The sequence below is a fragment of the Mobula hypostoma genome, chromosome 9 (genome assembly GCF_963921235.1).
Source record: "Mobula hypostoma chromosome 9, sMobHyp1.1, whole genome shotgun sequence".
Taxonomy (NCBI): Eukaryota; Metazoa; Chordata; class Chondrichthyes; order Myliobatiformes; family Myliobatidae; genus Mobula; species Mobula hypostoma.
This window is the reverse complement of record NC_086105.1, coordinates 23,399,261-23,419,243: the sequence shown is the minus strand read 5'-3', so window position 1 is coordinate 23,419,243 and position 19,983 is coordinate 23,399,261. Positions and strand designations below refer to the sequence as shown.

Genomic DNA, 19,983 nt, shown 5'->3' with positions numbered 1-19,983 from the left:
AAACAGACGATTTTATGCACTTTTTGAAATTGTGATAAAATTCTTTTAAAACTCAAATGCTTCACTCAGTAATCAACTCCCAAGAATATTAGGCACAACATTGCTTATTTGTCAGAATTCTTCACAACATTAAATGAAATCAATCTTCAATTGCAAGGAAATGATGTGAATCTCATCAAAGGCACACCAGCTGTCTCCATATTTCTGTCAAGTTAACTCTGGACTTAAAAAATAGGCAATTTTTAAAATGCAACATTAGCTGTTGTGTCATTTTCCACGCTTTACGAGGCATTGGTCTGACGACACTAGGAGTATTGAGAGCAGTTTTGATAACTGGTTGGAGAATTAAGGCATGTTAACGGGTATGTTGAAAGTAAGTTGCGGGGTAATCAGTGGGAAGGGTGTGACTGAAGGGATTGCACTGTGTGCTGGTATAGATATGACGAGCTGCTTAGCCACCTTCTTGGCTGAAAGGAAACACGGAAAACTTCTGGGGATTATCATTGTTGTATCATGAAATGGGCAGTGATGTCTGGAGTCTGAAAGGTAAAAATCCAGAAGACGTGCAGTACTGCAACTTTTCCAGAAATCACTTCAGAAGTTACTGATCTGATGCAAACTTTGGTGATTCTTAAAGTTTTTGCAGTTCAAAAAGGTCCTGTCAGTATTATATTCTGTTGTGTGGTGTGAGGCGTACCAAGCATTAACAGCAACCTGGCAGAAGCCTAACCCTAGGGAAGAAAAAGATACGTGCATTTCAAGCCTTTTTAAAATATGTTTTAATTTTATTTTAGTTTGCTTATGACCCTTAAGCTTCTAATTTAGTTTCACATAGGTTCTGATCTTTATTTCATTTTCTGTTTTAAAACCATTATTTCAAATGTTTAACAGCTAGTTAAAATTAACTTTTCACATTCTGGTTTGCTGAGTGTGAGAATGTCATTGGCTGCTCAGCCTGCTTGACGGTGCTGCATCCAAACATTCCTGTGGAAATGGCATGGGTAGGAATTGTTCTCCGTACAGAAGTTATTTCCTACAGGCCCTGGTTGCTTGAACTCACTAGCCTCATCCACATACTACCTGTTAATTCCCAAGAGAAATGGACAGTAAGTGTGATTGATACAATTTGGAACTGGAGCCCAGTAAATAGATCAAAGTGATGTCTTGCCAGTAATCAGCCGAGCCTCAGTAAAACGGTCCCAGTGGGGACCTGTGGGAATGAAGCTGGGGGCAACAGGGAATGGCGAACTTAAAGCCAAAAAAAAAAAGACCACATTAATTCTTCACCTGATATCATGGGATCTTTCAAACCCACCCAAGAAGGTAGGAGCAGCATCAATATAATGTCTTTTCTGATCTCCAACTGCAAGGAACTCAGGGAACACTACACTGGAGTACTTGAAATTAAGTGCTCAAGTCCAGGAATGGACTTAAATTAAAAAAAAACCCTTTTACTCAGGAGTGAGAATCCTGCCATTGCACAGAGGCTAAGATACAGTATTCTTTCATGATAGTGAAATGAATGACAAATAAACAATGGCACGAGTTAACTGATTGTTTTGCAGCAAATACTTTAAAATTGTGCACAAAACAAAGAATGAAATTGTTGCATTATTTAGTATTAGCTGAAAGTCACATTTAAAACAGACAGAAATTTGCATATCTAATATATTATTTATAATTTCAATATGAAAAGAGGATTTAAAAGGCCATTTCACATAAGATGTGCCATTTATTTGACAGACTCATAAGAGTGAAAACCTTTAATCAACACACTTTATTCATTTTTATTTGGAATCAAATTACATGAACTCTACATAGTGGGGATCTTGAATTACTATGCAACTGAAATCTGACAGCATTCTGTATTTCATTGAATAGCACATCTGATGAACAATGAATGTTATCTCACAAAAATCAAGTACAAGTAACGATTGTGCTTCGTATCAAAGTTAATGATCACAGACCAGATTATGTGGGATCTGCATATAAAGATGCAGCATTAGTTCACCAGAAACCTGGAAGGTTTATGAAAATTGCAAACACCCTTCTACAATCATTTTGTAAGATTGGAACAAACAATCCTTCTTAAAACAGAACAGCTGAGGAAACCATTATGGGCAAACGTAAGGGAATGAAATGGAAGAAATCACAAATACCCAGTTTGTTTGAGAAGAAATAACTGAAATGTGAGAGAAATCTGATAGAACATTGTTTTGAATTTAGTTCTGTGAGAAGGATACAAACTCATTAGTAGGTTGAAATTTGGATCATCCATGCTTAGAATTTCCCAATAGTTACCCATCAAGAGGACAAGCCTGATAATTTCATAAGAATGTTTTGCTATCAATCAGACTGTGCAAGACACACTGGGGTTTTAAGGGAGCATTGCAGAAGCAGAGTTTTGTATCTATTCATGCTTACTGACTTCAACAGAATGAATGTCAGAGGCAGAGTAGAAAGTCATAGAGTCATCAAACTCTACAGCACTGAAACAGGCCCTTTAGCGAATCTAGTCTATGCCAAAATATTAATCTGCCTATTCCCTTCAACCTGCACCCAGACCATAACCCCCCATACTCCTCCCAACCATATACCTATCCAAATTTCTCTTAAATGTTGAAATTGACCCCACATCCAACACTTATGCCAGCATGACGTTCCACACTTTCACCACCCTCTGAGTGATGATCCCCTTCATTTTCCACTTAAATATTCCACCTTTCACACAATCTCTAGATGTAGTCTCACACAACCTCGGCAGAAAAAGCCTGCTTTCATCTATACCCCTCATAATTTTGTACACCTTTATCAAATCTCCTCTCAGTCTTCAACAATCTAGGGAATAAAGATCTAACCTATTCAAACTATCCATATAACTCAGGTCCTCAAGTCCTGGGAACATCCTTGTAAATTTTCTCTGTACTCTTTATATCTTATTTACCTCTTTCCTGTAGGTAGGTAAACAAAACTGGACACAATACTCCAAATTAGGCTTCACCAAAATGTTATACAATTTCAACATAACATCCAACTCCTATATCCTATACTATATTGATTTACGAAGGCCAATGTGCCGAAAGCTTTCTTTATTAACCTATCTACCTGTGACAACACTTTCAGGAACTATGGATCTGTATTCCCAGATCCTTTTGATCTACCACACTCCTCAGTACCTGACTGCTTACCATGCAAGCCCTACCCTAGTTGGTCCTCCTAAAGTGCAACACCACACACTTGTCTGCATCAAATTCCATATGCCACTTGTGCCTCACATTTTTTAATCTGGTTCAGATCCCACTGTGAGCTGTGACAATCTTCCTCGCTGTCCACTACACCCCAATCTTGGTGTTTTCACAAAGCTGCTGATCCAGTTTACCACATTGTCATTCAGGTCATTAATGTACGTAGATGACAAATAAATGTAGACCCAGCACCGATCCTGTGGCACACCACTGATCACAGACTTCCACTCAGAGAGGCAACCATATGCAACCACTCTCGTTCTTCTTCGGCAAATCCAATTTACTACCTCATCTTGAATGCCAAGCAACTGAACCTGCTTGACCAACCTCCCATCTGGGAACTTGTCAAAGGCCACGTAGACCACAGTTACTGCCTTGCCTTCCTCAACTTTCTTTGTAACTTCCTTGAAAAACTCTATAAGATTGGTTAGACATGACTTAAACACGACAAAGCTATGTTGACTATCCCTAACCAGTCTCTGTCTATCCAAATACTTATATATCTGGTCCCTTAGAATACCTTCCCACTACTGATGTCAGGTTCACCAGCCTATAATTTCCAGGTTTATTCTTAGAGCCTTTTTAAACAATGGAACACTATTAGGTATCCTCCAATCCTCTGGCTCCTCTCCCATGGCTAAGGATGCTTCAACTATTTCTGCTAGGGCCCCTGCAATTTCTGCACTAACCTCTCACAGGTTCCAAGGGAACCCCTTGTCAGGCCCTGGGGATTTATCCACCCTGATTTGCCTCAAGCCAACAAACAGCTCTTCCTCAGTAATCAGTTAAGGGTCTGTGACCCCACTGCTGCATTTCCTCACAGATACAGACACTTTGTCCGTCCCCTATGTAAATACAGAGGCAAAAAGCCCATTTATATTTTTAAAAATGGAATTGAAGTAGATCTCAAAAAAACAGTAATAGAGCATGATTTTTTTTTAATACAGTTAATTCTAATTCACTCACTTGCTTACAGATTTCAAATCAGGTCAGCAAAACTCTCATTTTGTACTCCCCAGTTCTGGATTAGTCGTCCTTAAATTTAAAGTTTCCACATTGGTTACTTGTCAGGTTTAGATTTTGTTTAGTTTTTCATTGATTCATTGTATTTTTTTTGTTATTTGCAAGAAAATTAATCTCAGGATAGTATATGGTTACATATACATGCTTTGATAATAAATTTACTTTGAACTTAAATGCTTCAAGTTAAGTTAATAGCGTAACACTCCTAAATACTTCTCGCAGAATTAAAACAAACTCTGTTCCATTCTTTATAAAAATACATTATTTTGTCTTGGGATGTATTTTACATAAATACATTCTTGCTTTGTTTTCTCCCCCTACTTCCTTCTTTCATAATTTTGAAAAGTTTCAGCAGTTTCTTGCATTCCTTTTCCATATCCCTTTATTGCCTACTGTGCCTCAAATCTGTCATTGCCTGTTTTTATAAGGCTTTGTTTTAATACAGGCAATGTTGCCCTTAATTGGCTGGATAATTGAAAACATATCAATGATAATTGTTTTAATTTGTGACAAATGACTAGCAGAAACACCCAGCGATCAAGTCTTCAACCTGGATTGTTAAAATCTTGCTGAGATTATTGTAAGCGTTCCAACTAAATTAGTTGGTAAGCAGTATGTCTCTGTGATTGCAAAACAGTTTAAAGCTACCTAACAAACACCTGGCAATCTGAGCAGATGAAAGCCAAATGACATTTCATAATGAGAAATGTAAAGTTATCCACATGTCTTTGAAAATAAAAACTAGAGTTAAATGAAGCACTAAAAGCCAGCTGTACAGTTCACAAGATATTAAAAGTTTGGTCACATTGTACTGAAATGACTCACAGGATTTTGAGTACATATTCACTGTACTATTAGACTGTTACTGAAAACTGCAAGCAAATGTCAGAAAGCATCAAAACAGTGCCCGACCAGTTTCAATATACAGAAGTATGTATAGTTGAGGTTTTTTATTGCAGTTTTTATTGTTGGAGTTTAATGAAAATGTCTATGTATTGGCAATTTTACCAGTCAAATTTGTGAAAGAAACTCAGCTCTATTGATATGATAATAATGTTACAGTCTCCAAAAATTTGTAAGAGTGTGTTATCACTATAAATGATGAAAGGCTAAATAAAAAATGCAAATCTTTTTTTTTACAAAAAAAGACACACAGTATTACAATTATATATTTTGGTGAATTGCTGTGCTGACAAAAGAGACTGAGGCTGTTGCTAAGGAATATGAAATTTTCAATTTGTGGCACACAATGTCAGCACCAAGCAGTCCCTTGACAGGGTTTATCTACGAGGCATAATTCCCTATGCTCTGTCTCAGCATTAAATCCTAAAGCAGCGTGAAAAGCACATGCCTACTGTGCCAGCCTGACATTTCCATTTCCCACATTAACCAATTCATTTCGAATCAAAAAAAGGTCAATTTTCCAAATGTGTGCTCCCAGTAGGAGTACACATTCAGAAAATTGGTCGTAGAGTGTCTGCTTAATGCCTGACTATTTTCCACAATGGACTCAAATGTGTTTGAAATTGGGCTACAACTGAGAGAAGTGATTTTACTTAGGAGCAGTGCAGTTGACAGAGATTGATGATTTCACTTCATGTATCTGGACTGAACCAGAGTGTCCAACCTTCACATACACACCATCCTATTTAAAACTGAACTGCAAACACAAAACATAGTGTAGTTAAGATATTTGCTTCATACTAGTACAATTTGAATAGGAATTTCAACTCCTGTTTGACATCTTCTTTGGTAGATTTTAAAGAAATACATAGTTCGAGCCAAATGCCAAGAGAAACACGCCAGTTTGCCACATGACTGGGTACAGAAGAAACTGAGGAATTTGCGACTCCCTCCCAACTAACATGATGAAGGTGCAATACATTATTCAGGTAAAGGATAAAAGGGGAAAAGAGGAAAACAGCAGTAAAATTTAATTATAATGAAGTTTATAAATAACCAAACATTCATTACCTGTGGGTCCAGTTGTTGTCTTTTTACTTCTTTTTCTTCTCCGTTTTCATTTAAATGGCCTTCAGAATTCCATTGTGTTACTGCCTTCGTTTCCAAAATCATCTTTCTGTTTTCCTGTTGTGCTGGGTTTAAGCAAACATGAAACAATTATCAGTAGCTTTGTACAGGAGATTATTTTAAGGAATATTATGTGAAAGGCATGTACAATGTAAATCCAGCAACTTATACCTTCAGTGCTTGTTAGGAATGTGAGGCCTTCATCACAGGAAGTTTCCAGGATCTCTTTGCTTTAAACAAAATACAAGACTGTTGAGGTCCACATGAGATCAAGTTTCTTGAATACAGTTTAACCAGACAATTCATTAATATCAGAATGAGGTTCAGCCATGTCTAGATCAAGGGTTCCCCAACTGTTTTTATGCCAAGGACTCCTACCATTAATTGAGGGGTCAGTGGGCCACAGGTTGGGAACCCCCCGGTCTAGATGTTTAGATTTCACTTCACAAACTAACTTGGTATCAGGAATGAACACTCAGCTGCCACATACCTTGCGCCTCCACCCACTCACCTCCCACACACTTACGAACCTCCTCATCCATCACCACACTGTGTATTTCACTGTCCCTTCTGGAAACATTGCTCAATACAAGTTCCTTACCATTGCGTGGAAGTGCTTGCAAATAAGATGGATGAAACTCACAGTGCACTTTCCTCCATCCTGTCCTCTTGCTGATGTTCTGCAGAACTACTTGGTACCAATTGACTGTAGATAGGCATTACCAGCAGTAATATCCCATTCTGTCAGTGGAGAATGATGGCCCTGTAGAAGCCCCTCACTCTCTCCAAATAGGCAACTATGTACTTACCAGTGTAAAAAGCTGCCTCTGTCAAGTCAGAAAAGAGGCTACCACTTTGCATCTTTACAGCTCTTCTGCCTCTTCAAGGTTGATATTGTAGCTATGCTCCACAAGTCCATCTCCCTCCTAATTACCACTGCAATTGTAGGCTCCTTTTTGGTTCAGAGACCTGCTCCACATGTGAAGTGACCTCCAGCCAAATGAAAATGGATGGGTCTTTGACAGGGTCAAAGGAGAAAATACAAATTGGGTATGACTCTGTTAAAAAATATTAATCATATCCATTGTGCTTGAAAAGCCTTTTAAATGCAATACACTATTCACTGAAAGTATAAATACACAGCCTACTTGCAAGTCTTAATGCAGTTTTAACTGTATGCCAAGTAGCAGAGGGGTCTAATTGGCTTTGAGGTCAATGTGACAGACTACCTCTGGTACTTGAAATTATTTCCACCTCTCACGAATGCCAAGCAGGGCTTTGCAATAGTTGCAGATGATATTAAAATTAAATGTATCCAGCATGTGAATAAACTGTCATCCACATACTTCCTCAATTTCTGTTAAACCCTTTCCCGTGCTCAAATCTCAATTGTCTCTTCAATTTTCTGTAACCAATTGCCAGGTGAGACAATATTAACTTTAAAGCTTGCTGAAAGTCAGCTTGTCAAAATATAATGGGCTTTCAATTAGCCAAATCATGTGGGAGACACAGTATCAGCTTTGATCTTTGAGAGGCTGCTTCCACTTAGCAGTGATATAGGTATTTTCAGTGCAATGCCAACTGAAGTGAATAGATTTATATTTTCCCCTTTTGAATTATCATTGAAGTAAATGTGTAAAGTGTAAGTAGTGACAAATATACATTTGTACAGTCTTGGGGACTGAGAATAGTCTGATCATTTGAAGGATGAGATGTTGTAAAGTGCGTAAATGGTGTTCATTTGCAGTGCCTTTACCTAACTATGGTCATTGTACTTAGATGTAATTAACTGCAGTGAGGCACCGTGACGAGCTTCCGAGAAACATGAAGTACATTTACAGTCAACAGTCTTCTTACCTATGTATAACTAGATTACTGGTGTTAATTCTTTTGTCTATAAAATCATTCAATAGTTGCTGTCTGGCCTAAAATATGCAATTGTGTAATTGTCATTTGCACAATGACAGAACCGATTGATTGAAACTTGATCATGCTTTAGAACATCTCAGGAGGGGATTATGAGTACTATGTTTAACTGGGACAGAGATTTCCCTTGGCAGAATATAGAACAGGACAGCACAGTACAACCCCTTCGGCCCATCATGTTGTACTGACCTTATGACCTTCATAGATCAATTCAACCCTTCCCTCCTACATAGCTCTCCATTTTTCCACCTAAGTGCCTGTCTAGGTGTTTCTTAAATTCCCTTAATGTATCTGCCTCTCCCACCATCCCTGGCAGGGTGTTCCAACACCCATTTTCCTCTGACATCTCCCATATACTTTCCTCCAATTACCTTAAAATCATGCCCCCTCGTATTTGCCAATTCCACCCTGGAAAAAGGTCTTTGACTATCCACTTGATCTACCCCTCTTATCATCTCCTACACCTTGATCAAGTCATCTCACATCCTCCTTCGCTTCAAAAGGGAAACCCTAGCTCACTCAGCCTATCCCCGTAAGACATGCTCTGCAATCCAGGCAACATCCTAGTAGATCGACAGTGGCCGTGCCTCCGGCACAGAGTCTGGCCCTGTAGCTCAGAAGGGTAGGGCAAGGAAGAGGAGGGCAGTTGTGATAGGGGACTCAATAGTAAGGGGGTCAGATAGGCGATTCTGTGGACGCAGTCCAGAGACCCGGATGGTAGTTTGCCTCCCTGGTGCCAGGGTCCGGGATATTTCTGATCGTGTCCAAGATATCCTGAAGTGGGAGGGTGAGGAGCCAGAGGTCGTGGTACATATAGGTACCAATGACATAGGTAGGAAAAGGGATGAGGTCCTGAAAGGAGAATATAGGGAGCTAGGAAGGGAGTTGAGAAAAAGGACCGCAAAGGTAGTAATCTCGGGATTACTGCCTGTGCCACGCGACAGTGAGAGTAGGAATGCGATGAGGTGGAGGATAAATGCGTGGCTGAGGGATTGGAGCAGGGGGCAGGGATTCAAGTTTTTGGATCATTGGGACCTCTTTTGGCGCAGGCGTGACCTGTACAAAAAGGATGGGTTACACTTGAATCCTAGGGGGACCAATATCCTGGCATGGAGATTAGCGGGGGCTACTGAGGTGACTTTAAACTAGAATGGTTGGGGGGGTGGGAATCAAATTAAAGAGGCTAGGCGTGAGGAGGTTAGTTCACAACAGGGGGATGGGAACCAGTGCAGAGAGACAGAGGGGTGTAAAGTGAGGGTAGTACTAAGGAGAAAAGTAAAAGTGGCAGGCCGACAAATCCAGGGCAAGCATTAAAAAGGGCCACTTTTCAACATAATTGTATAAGGGCTAAGAGAGTTGTAAAAGAGCGCCTGAAGGCTTTGTGTGTCAATGCAAGGAGCATTCGTAATAAGGTGGATGAATTGAAAGTGCAGATTGTTATTAATGATTATGATACAGTTGGGATCACAGAGACATGGCTCCAGGGTGACCAGGGATGGGAGCTCAACGTTCAGGGATATTCAATATTCAAGAGGGATAGACATGAAGGAAGGGGAGGTGGGGTGGCGTTGCTGGTTAAAGAAGAGATTAACGCAATAGAAAGGAAGGACATAAGCCGGGAAGATGTGGAATCGATATGGGTAGAGCTGCGTAACACTAAGGGCAGAAGACGCTGGTGGGAGTTGTGTACAGGCCACCTAACAGTAGTAGTGAGGTCGGAGATGGTATTAAACAGGAAATTAGAAATGTGTGCAACAAAGGAACAGCAGTTATAATGGGTGACTTCAATCTTCATGTAGATTGGGTGAACCAAATTGGTAAAGGTGCTGAGGAAGAGGATTTCTTGGAATGTATGCGGGATGGTTTTTTGAACCAACATGTCGAGGAACCAACTAGAGAGCAGGCTATTCTGGACTGGGTTTTGAGCAATGAGGAAGGGTTAATTAGCAATCTTGTTGTGAGAGGCCTCTTGGGTATGAGTGACCATAATATGGTGGAATTCTTCATTAAGATGGAGAATGACGTAGTTAATTCAGAAACAAAGGTTCTGAACTTAAAGAGGGGTAACTTTGAAGGTATGAGACGTGAATTAGCTAAGATAGACTGGCAAATGACACTTAAAGGATTGACGGTGGATATGCAATGGCAAGCATTTAAAGGTTGCATGGATGAACTACAACAATTGTTCATCCCAGTTTGGCAAAAGAATAAATCAAGGAAGGTAGTGCACCCGTGGCTGGCAAGAGAAATTAGGGATAGTATCAATTCCAAAGAAGAAGCATACAAATTAGCCAGAGAAAGTGGCTCACCTGAGGACTGGGAGAAATTCAGAGTTCAGCAGAGGAGGACAAAGGGCTTAATTAGGAAGGGGAAAAAAGATTATGAGAGAAAACTGGCAGGGAACATAAAAACGGACTGTAAAAGCTTTTATAGATATGTAAAAAGGAAAAGACTGGTAAAGACAAATGTAGGTCCCCTGCAGACAGAAACAGGTGACTTGATTATGGGGGCAAGGACATGGCAGACCAATTGAATAATTACTTTGGTTCTGTCTTCACTAAGGAGGACATAAATAATCTTCCAGAAATAGTAGGGGACAGAGGGTCCAGTGAGATGGAGGAACTGAGCGAAATACATGTTAGTAGGGAAGTGCTGTTAGGTAAATTGAAGGGATTGAAGGCAGATAAATCCCCAGGGCCAGATGGTCTGCATCCTAGAGTGCTTACGGAAGTAGCCCAAGAAATAGTGGATGCATTAGTGATAATTTTTCAAAACTCGTTAGATTCTGGACTAGTTCCTGAGGATTGGAGGGTGGCTAATGTAACTCCACTTTTTAAAAAAGGAGGGAGAGAGAAACCGGGGAATTATAGACCGGTTAGCCTAACGTCGGTGGTGGGGAAACTGCTGGAGGCAGTTATCAAGGATGTGATAACAGCACATTTGGAAAGCGGTGAAATGATCGGACAAAGTCAGCATGGATTTGTGAAAGGAAAATCATGTCTGACGAATCTCATAGAATTTTTTGAGGATGTAACTAGTAGAGTGGATAGGGGAGAACCAGTGGATGTGGTATATTTGGATTTTCAAAAGGCTTTTGACAAGGTCCCACACAGGAGATTAGTGTGCAAACTTAAAGCACACGGTATTGGGGGTAGGGTATTGATGTGGGTGGAGAATTGGTTAGCAGACAGGAAGCAAAGAGTGGGAATAAACAGGACCTTTTCAGAATGGCAGGCGGTGACTAGTGGGGTACCGCAAGGCTCAGTGCTGGGACCCCAGTTGTTTACAACATATATTAATGACTTGGATGAGGGAATTAAATGCAGCACCTCCAAGTTTGCGGATGACACGAAGCTGGGTGGCAGTGTTAAGAGGAGGATGCTAAGAGGATGCAGAGTGACTTGGATAGGTTGGGTGAGTGGGCAAATTCATGGCAGATGCAATTTAATGTGGATAAATGTGAAGTTATCCACTTTGGTGGCAAAAATAGGAAAACAGATTATTATCTGAATGGTGGCCGATTAGGAAAAGGGGAGGTGCAACGAGACCTGGGTGTCATTATACACCAGTCATTGAAAGTGGGCATGCAGGTACAGCAGGCGGTGAAAAAGGCGAATGGTATGCTGGCATTTATAGGGAGAGGATTTGAGTACAGGAGCAGGGAGGTACTACTGCAGTTGTACAAGGCCTTGGTGAGACCACACCTGGAGTATTGTGTGCAGTTTTGGTCCCCTAATCTGAGGAAAGACATCCTTGCCATAGAGGGAGTACAAAGAAGGTTCACCAGATTGATTCCTGGGATGGCAGGACTTTCATATGAAGGAAGACTGGATGAACTGGGCTTGTACTCGTTGGAATTTAGAAGATTGAGGGGGGATCTGATTGAAACGTATAAGATCCTAAAGGGATTGGACAGGATAGATGCAGGAAGATTGTTCCCGATGTTGGGGAAGTCCAGAACGAGGGGCCACAGTTTGAGGATAGAGGGGAAGCCTTTTAGGACCGAGATTAGGAAAAACTTCTTCACACAGAGAGTGGTGAATCTGTGGAATTCTCTGCCACAGGAAACAGTTGAGGCCAGTTCATTGGCTATATTTAAGAGGGAGTTAGATATGGCCCTTGTGGCTACGGGGGTCAGGGGGTATGGAGGGAAGGCTGGGGCGGGGTTCTGAGTTGGAGGATCAGCCATGATCATAATAAATGGTGGTGCAGGCTCGAAGGGCCGAATGGCCTACTCCTGCACCTATTTTCTATGTTTCTATGTTTCTATCTCCTCTGTACCCTCTGTACAGCTTCCATGTCCATTCTACAATGAGACGAACAGTATTGAACAAAATGTGGGCAAACCAGGATTTTATAGGGTTGCAACATTACCTCCTAGCAATTCAACTCAATCCCCCTTCCCAACTTATGAAAGCCATCACACCATACATCTTCTTAACAACACTATCAACTTGCACAGCAATTTGTAGCATCAATGGACATGGACTTCTAAGGACTTTCTGTTCATCCACACTACCAGGAATCATGCCATGAATCCTGTATTCTGCTTCCAAATTTGACTTTCCAAATTGAGTCACTTCATGGGTAGTGTCACAAATATTCGACACTGAACTGCCTTTTGATTTTGATGCCTCTTTTTCCTTACTGATAATTTCAATAACTTAGACTGAGGACTCAAAATTTAATCCACTAATCAGCAAAAGATTTTCAGAAGGTGATATGATAAAGTGGAAACTGACATGACATTCCCAAACAAGTGCAAATACAATTAACATTACCAAGGACGATATCCTCCCGCTCACTAAGGGCAATACCATCAGAGATGTGAAAATCGATCTGAAATAAGTAAATTCTCATAGAGGGAAAAAGATAAGCTACAGAGAGTATGTGACATAATATGTATTAATGTGACTGGAACACAGTGCAAATCTCAAACCTATATGCCAGGAAGAAACTGAATGGATAGATAGTAAAAGAAAGCTGGTCAGGCAGCATTCATGGAGAAAGGAGAGTTAACATTTTAGATCAATGATCCTTCATCGGTATTCAGCATTAACCCAAAATATTGACTCTCACACCACTGATATAACTTGACCATCTCTGTGTTTCTGGGATTTTCTGCTTTTGTTTCAGATTTCTTGTACATATAGAATATTGCTTTACTTTTAGTAATATTGCTTAATTCAATTCAGCCTTGATATCCTACAGACTCCACCATTTTTCTGAGAGATGACAATGATGCCTACTTACAAACCAGTAAATTCCTTGTTACGTACCCCGTAACTGGGTTGCCAAACCAGCAGAAATGGATCACTCAGTTGGAGTCTGGAGTACTAGAACTAAGAAAGTTTTATTAAAGAAACAAGCAACACAGTAATCGAAAGGATAATAAATGCAACAGTTCAGCGATGATAAACACACATGTGCACAGAATTAAGATAACAGCATCAATCAAGCTCTATCGTTGTCTAGGGGTAAATGACCAAATTTCAAAGTGACTCAAAGTTCAGTTCGCAGTAATCGTTGCCATGGCGATGGACAACGTGGGGGAAGAGAGAGATAGAACAGGAACAACTGATCATTCAGAACGGCTTCACTCACAGACCGGCGAGATTGCTCACAAGCAACTTTTGGGCGGGTCCTTGGTGATGTCACCTGAGGTCACCGACTGTGACCCCTCCTCCAGATGCGGTCGATCCTTTGCAGTGAACCCGGCACCCAGGCAAGGGTGGACACACACCGGGTTCCTGCTGATCGTACCTTTCCATCCTGGTCGTTGTCTGATACTTCTCACCCACTCGTGAGAGGCGCACCGCTTCCAGGGTCTCGTTACCTCGGGTGGCGTGTGTGTCGCCTTAGCGAACCTGTCCCTTTTTATCCCCCTGCTGGGGCATCGCCTGTCCATCACTTCAAACAGTTCAGGGTTCAAAGGGGGGAGCCGCTCCAGACAGCTCTCTCTCCCACGTCCCTTCATTACACATCTCCAGACGCTGCTCCATTGTTCCTTATCTCTCCTTCCCCTGAGGGCAGGTGGCAGACCACTTGCTGATGTCACTGATGCTAACCCAGGCCAGCAAACATCTTAATTTTTATGTGTATTCTCGTCACACTTCCCCCCTTTTAAGGATTTTTACCGGGAGGTAAAAATTACAAACATGCATACATTATTTGATACATACACAAAAATACATCTTTAATAGCTATTTGGCTAACACAGCGAGTTTGAAGCTGTCCACACCTTGACAGACAGTCATCACATTTTCTGTTCCTTTTACACATGTTATTAATAATCCCTTAGACCAGGCTCCAACTCAGCAAACTTCATAGTGGCCAAAAACACTGATGAATTGCGACCAATGTAACCTCTCATTTGGTTTTGTCCCGAACCACAATAACAAGGGTCGTCCCATTCCGACTCAGTTTTCTCTCGCAAGGGCTTAGTAGGAGGGGGACGGGTATTGTCCGCAGAGTTATTGCAAAACTTCCTGCAGTACCCCACCATCTCCAAGAGCCTTCTGAGGGCCCTCTTGTCTGTCGGGGTTGGGAGGTCAGCGATAGCCTGCACTGTAGCTTGCATCGCTGCCAGCTGCCCCTGTGTCACCACAATTCCCAGGTAAGTGACCCTCGTGTGGCCGAATTCATTTTTTTCAAGGTTCACTACCAAACTGGCTTCAGACAGCTGTATTAAATTGCCAATACACACCTCTGTGTTCATCAGCCCTTTAGTCACTGAATTACTCAATATATATGAGTGTTCTTTACTAGGCCGCCCTATTGTAACAGACATCACCCAACGTCCCAGTTCTTTGCATTTCCTCGGGACAATCAAACCCACGGGCCCAAGTCGTTTAATTACTTCTTCTAAAGATTCGCTTTGTTCGGGGATTAAGGGAGAGACCTTATCAGTAGACCTGGCCAAAACAATAGCCTTCTCCCATCTGATCGATCCCATACTAATCTTTCCAAAATGTTTTTTTCCTCTTATCAGGGGGCCCCTAGCTTCATTGATTTGCACGCCAACACCGACTAGGTTTGTTAGCATATCAAAAGCCGGTGACCGTTTCAGTTCGCGTCGGTCATGATCAATAACATTTTTCCCCCTGGGCAGCCGGTAAATCTCTTTCATGATTCCACCAACTGTTTCCTCCAGCACCGCAAAATGTCCACCGGGGGGTACCTCGTGGGCCATGTTAAAAACCTCATCCCCATAACTCTTTTGCATCACCCCCCACTCCTCATCTGCGGATACTGTACTTGATTTCCCTTTCTTCCTTAGCACTTCCTCCTCCGCACAATAGCTTGTCAAGGCTGTGTCAGAGAGAGCGGTCTCTGCCAAAACCATCAGCCCCTCGTCTCGCTCCTGCGTCTGCACAAATTCTTTCCTGGCTACTGCTACGTCCGTCCCAGCTCCCTCACTACCACTTGTCTCACTACCCTCTTTCTTTCCATTTTCTACCCCCTTCTCGTACAAGGTTGGCGGAAACGTTTCAGCCAAATTTACCACCACAGCTAAATTCACTACCGCAGCCCCATGATAAACCTGTGAGTCCATGGGCGGGGCCTCACTGTTGGCAGGCTGACCTGTCAATCTCACGACTGGGAACACGATTCCCCCGGCGATGTCATTACCGAGCAAGACTTCCACGTCTTTCATCGGTAATTCGGACCTCACCCCGATCGTGACTAGTCCAGAGACCAGGTTGCTCTGTAAGTGTATCTGGTGCAAAGGGACTGACTCTGTCCCTTCTCCAACACCTTTGACCTCTACCTCCCCAGTCTGGGTCTCTGAGCTAAACTCTAATACACTCTTCAGTATTAGTGACTGACACGCTCCCGTGTCTCTCCAGATCCGCACTGGAACTGGTTTTAACCCCTCCTTCACTGACACCAATCCGGCCGAGATAAACCTCTCGCGCCCTTCCTGGACTTTTTCAGACCTGTCCTTCCCTAGCGGTTCGCTTAACAGCTCGATACAGCCATTCCAAATTTCCGCTTTTCCTTTCCCCGTCTCCTTCCTTGGGGCAAAGCACCTGGACGCAAAGTGTCCGACTTTCCCACAATTATAACAGACGACCCCAGGAGACTTCCTACCAGACTGCTCCCGGTCTACCTTATCCTTTTCACTAGTCCCCGGCTTACTTTCTGACTTTTCCGGCGGACTCTCCCCGCCGTCCTGACTACCCTTCTGGTAGCCTTTACTCGAGGCAAACTTCATTTTACGCGTCAACGCATACTCATCCGCTAACTTAGCAGTTGCGGCTAACGTGGCTGCCTCTTTCTCATCGAGGTAGGGTCTCATACCCTCAGGGACACAACCTTTAAACTGCTCAATCAGAATCAGCTGCAGCAGTCTGTCATAATCCCCCTCTACCCCTTTCGAGGCGCACCAACGCTCACAATATGTTTGCATCTCACGAGCAAACTCCAAATACGTGCGGTCCCACTGCTTCCTCGCATTCCGGAACCTCTGCCGGTATGCCTCCGGGACCAACTCATAAATCCTGAGGATGGCCTCTTTCACCACCTCATACCTCTGGGCATCTTCCGCTGACAAAGCTGAGTAAGCTTCTTGGGCCTTCCCTTTCAGTACACTCTGAAGTAAAACAACCCACTTATCCCTCGGCCTGTCCTGACTTATAGCCACTTTTTTGAAGTGGAGGAAGTACCGATCCACGTCGGTATCGTCAAATGGGGGAACCAGCCTAACCTCCTGGGTCACCCGGAACCCTCCACCTTGGTTCAGCACGAGTCCCTGCTCGGCCCTTACCTTTAACTTCTCCAGCTCAAATTCCCTTTCCCTCTGTTTCCCTCTCTCTTCTCGCTCCCATTGCCTCTCTTTCTCCTCTCTCTCTAACTGTCTGTCCCTCTCTTTCTCTTCTCTCTCTAACTGTCTCTCTCTCTCTTTCTCTTCTCTTTCCAACTGTCGTACCCGGAACTCGTGCTCGAGTCTCAGTTTTTCAAGCTGTACCTGTACCGCGTCTCCAGCAGGTTTTTCAATAGACACCATCCCCAGCTCACCTTGGGGAAACACACCTTTAGATACATGGTGCTCTACAATAGCTCTGTGTATCTCCTCTCTCCTCATTGCCGACTTCACCTTAGCAAGATTCAGCCGTTTGGCCACAGCTATCAATTCCGATTTCCTGGCATCCTCTAATGCCTCCAAGGTCGGCGCCTTTATAAATTCCTCAGCCTCCATTTCTGCTGTTTGTCTTTTCTTTCTTTCGGGAATTTTAACCCAATCAATTTACTCCGTCCCAAATTTAGCGTTCAAAATCCCGGACGAGAACCCCACTTATGTTACGTACCCCATAACTGGGTTGCCAAACCAGCAGAAATGGATCACTCAGTTGGAGTCTGGAGTACTAGAACTAAGAAAGTTTTATTAAAGAAACAAGCAACACAATAATTGAAAGGATAATAAATGCAACAGTTCAGCGATGATAAACACACATGTGCACAGAATTAAGATAACAGCATCAATCAAGCTCTATCGTTGTCTAGGGGTAAATGACCAAATTTCAAAGTGACTCAAAGTTCAGTTCGCAGTAATCGTTGCCATGGCGATGGACAACGTGGGGGGAAGAGAGAGATAGAACAGGAACAACTGATCATTCAAAACGGCTTCACTCACAGACCGGCGAGATTGCTCACAAGCAACTTTTGGGCGGGTCCTTGGTGATGTCACCTGAGGTCTCCGACTGTGACCCCTCCTCCAGATGCGGTCGATCCTCTGCAGTGAACCCGGCACCCAGGCAAGGGCGGACACACACCGGGTTCCCGCTGATCGTACCTTTCCACCCTGGTCGTTGTCTGGTACTTCTCACCCACTCGTGAGAGGCGCACCGCTTCCAGGATCCCGTTACCTCGGGTGGTGTGTGTGTCACCTTAGCGAACCTGTCCCTTTTTATCCCCCTGCTGGGGCATCGCCTGTCCATCACTTCAAACAGTTCAAGGTTCAAAGGGGGGAGCCGCTCCAGACAGCTCTCTCTCTCCCGTCCCTTCATTACACATCTCCAGATGCTGCTTCATTGTTCCTTATCTCTCCTTCCCCTGAGGGCAGGTGGCAGACCACTTGCTGATGTCACTGATGCTAACCCAGGCCAGCAAACATCTTAATTTTTATGTGTATTCTCGTCACATCCTGTATAAAGGTCAAGGTCTGTTCACCTTAGCAACCTCTTACTGACTTTAACAGTAGCTTGAACATGAAAACCTCTGTGACTTTCTTGACAGGTGAAGGGTGTGTGAAGGAGTTTATGCAGCAGAAGGGGACGGTTCTAGCTAAGGTGGTCCATGCCCTCTCTGGCCCAGGTGAAGCAGGAGTGACTATTGGATTTCAGAAGGGAATGTTAGGACTCTTCATCCAAAAATCACAATTCTCAAACCTCCCTCTCACAATCTTCCTCCTTAATACTGTATACCTTGGTGTGGGTGAGTGGCCCACTGGAGTCTGACCAGCTGTTCCTGTCCATCAGACAGTTCCCTCTTCTACTGCTCATGGACAGAGTGATTGATAGGCAGCACACAGATGATGCCTGGGAGTTGCAATCACGTGGATGCCATGCCAATAAAGTCTGGTGGAGGAGGGAATCGGAACACAATTTCCCCTGCTCATCCAAGTCCCACTACATTAAGAGAGAGCTAGGAATTGTCATCTCACAATTCCAGCTGTTGTTGTTGACCCTTCCCCAATTCCCAAACAATCTTGTAAACAAGTTGCATTATGTGTGAAATTAATCCCATATTCACACAGTTTGGCAGATGTATCCTGTAATCGTGTACCACAACACACTTTTAGAACAGTGATAGAACTCCAAATTGTAGCCTGTGCTGAGTCTCAAAATATTTTTTCATTACTGAAACCCAATATTTACTCATTCTATTATTGGAAAATTAGTGGGAGGATTTTAAGTTTGTTACATCCAGCCTTCTAACATAAAGCCATTTCAAATCCACTGATGAATTCTCAGATCTGCACTGGAGAAGTGGAGCTTGGAAATGTGATACTTAATTGCTGTCATCACTCGTCAATCTTTAAGCCTTCGTACAGCTTCCAACCTATGTGTTTTTGCAGGTTCCAATCTCTACAGCAACACTGTAGATAAGTTACTGAACAGGAATTCAAAAAGCCTGGACTATTGATTCAGAGACAGGAGGATAAATTTTAAAAAGCTGGAACTATAATCAAATTTGGCTCATTGATGTCCATTATGATGTAAATCTTCTAACCACTCCTCATTGGGTCTTTTTAATATCATAAGGTCATAAAATCATACTGCATGGAAATAGACCACAGAGCCTACTGAGCTGTGCAGACAATCAATCACCCACTTACACTAATCCTACAGTAGTCCCATTTTATTGTCCCCACATTTATTCACTTAGATTAATTCACTTAGACCCCCATCACCCAGGACATGCTCTCCTCTCTCTGTTTCCATCACAAAGAAGGTAACCAGGAGATTCAGGACTCACACCACCAGGTTCAGGACTAATTATTGCCTCTCAACCATCAGGCTCTTGAACCAAAGGGGATAACTTCACTCAACTACACTCGCCCCATCACTGAAGTGTTCCCCAACCTATGGACTCACTTTCAAGGACTCTTCACCTCATGTTCTCAATATTTATTGTTATTTATTTATTAATAATCTTTCTTTAATTTTGTATTCGCACAGTTTGTTGTCTTTTGCACACTGGCAGTCATTCATTGATTCTATTACGGAGTATTGAGAATGCCCACTAAAAAATG

General features: G+C 42.6%; 1 protein-coding gene across 1 annotated transcript in view; it reads right to left on the bottom strand.

Moving 5' to 3' along the window:
- ppp1r3ab (protein phosphatase 1, regulatory subunit 3Ab) overlaps nt 1-19,983 on the bottom strand; it is a 47,261-nt gene that overhangs the window by 8,940 nt on the left and 18,338 nt on the right. The window contains exons 2-3 of the mRNA XM_063057878.1: nt 6,471-6,529; nt 6,243-6,364 (exon numbers count right to left, since the gene is read on the bottom strand). Coding sequence (XP_062913948.1) covers nt 6,243-6,364; nt 6,471-6,529 — 181 coding nt within the window. The remainder of the gene's footprint in view (nt 1-6,242; nt 6,365-6,470; nt 6,530-19,983) is intronic.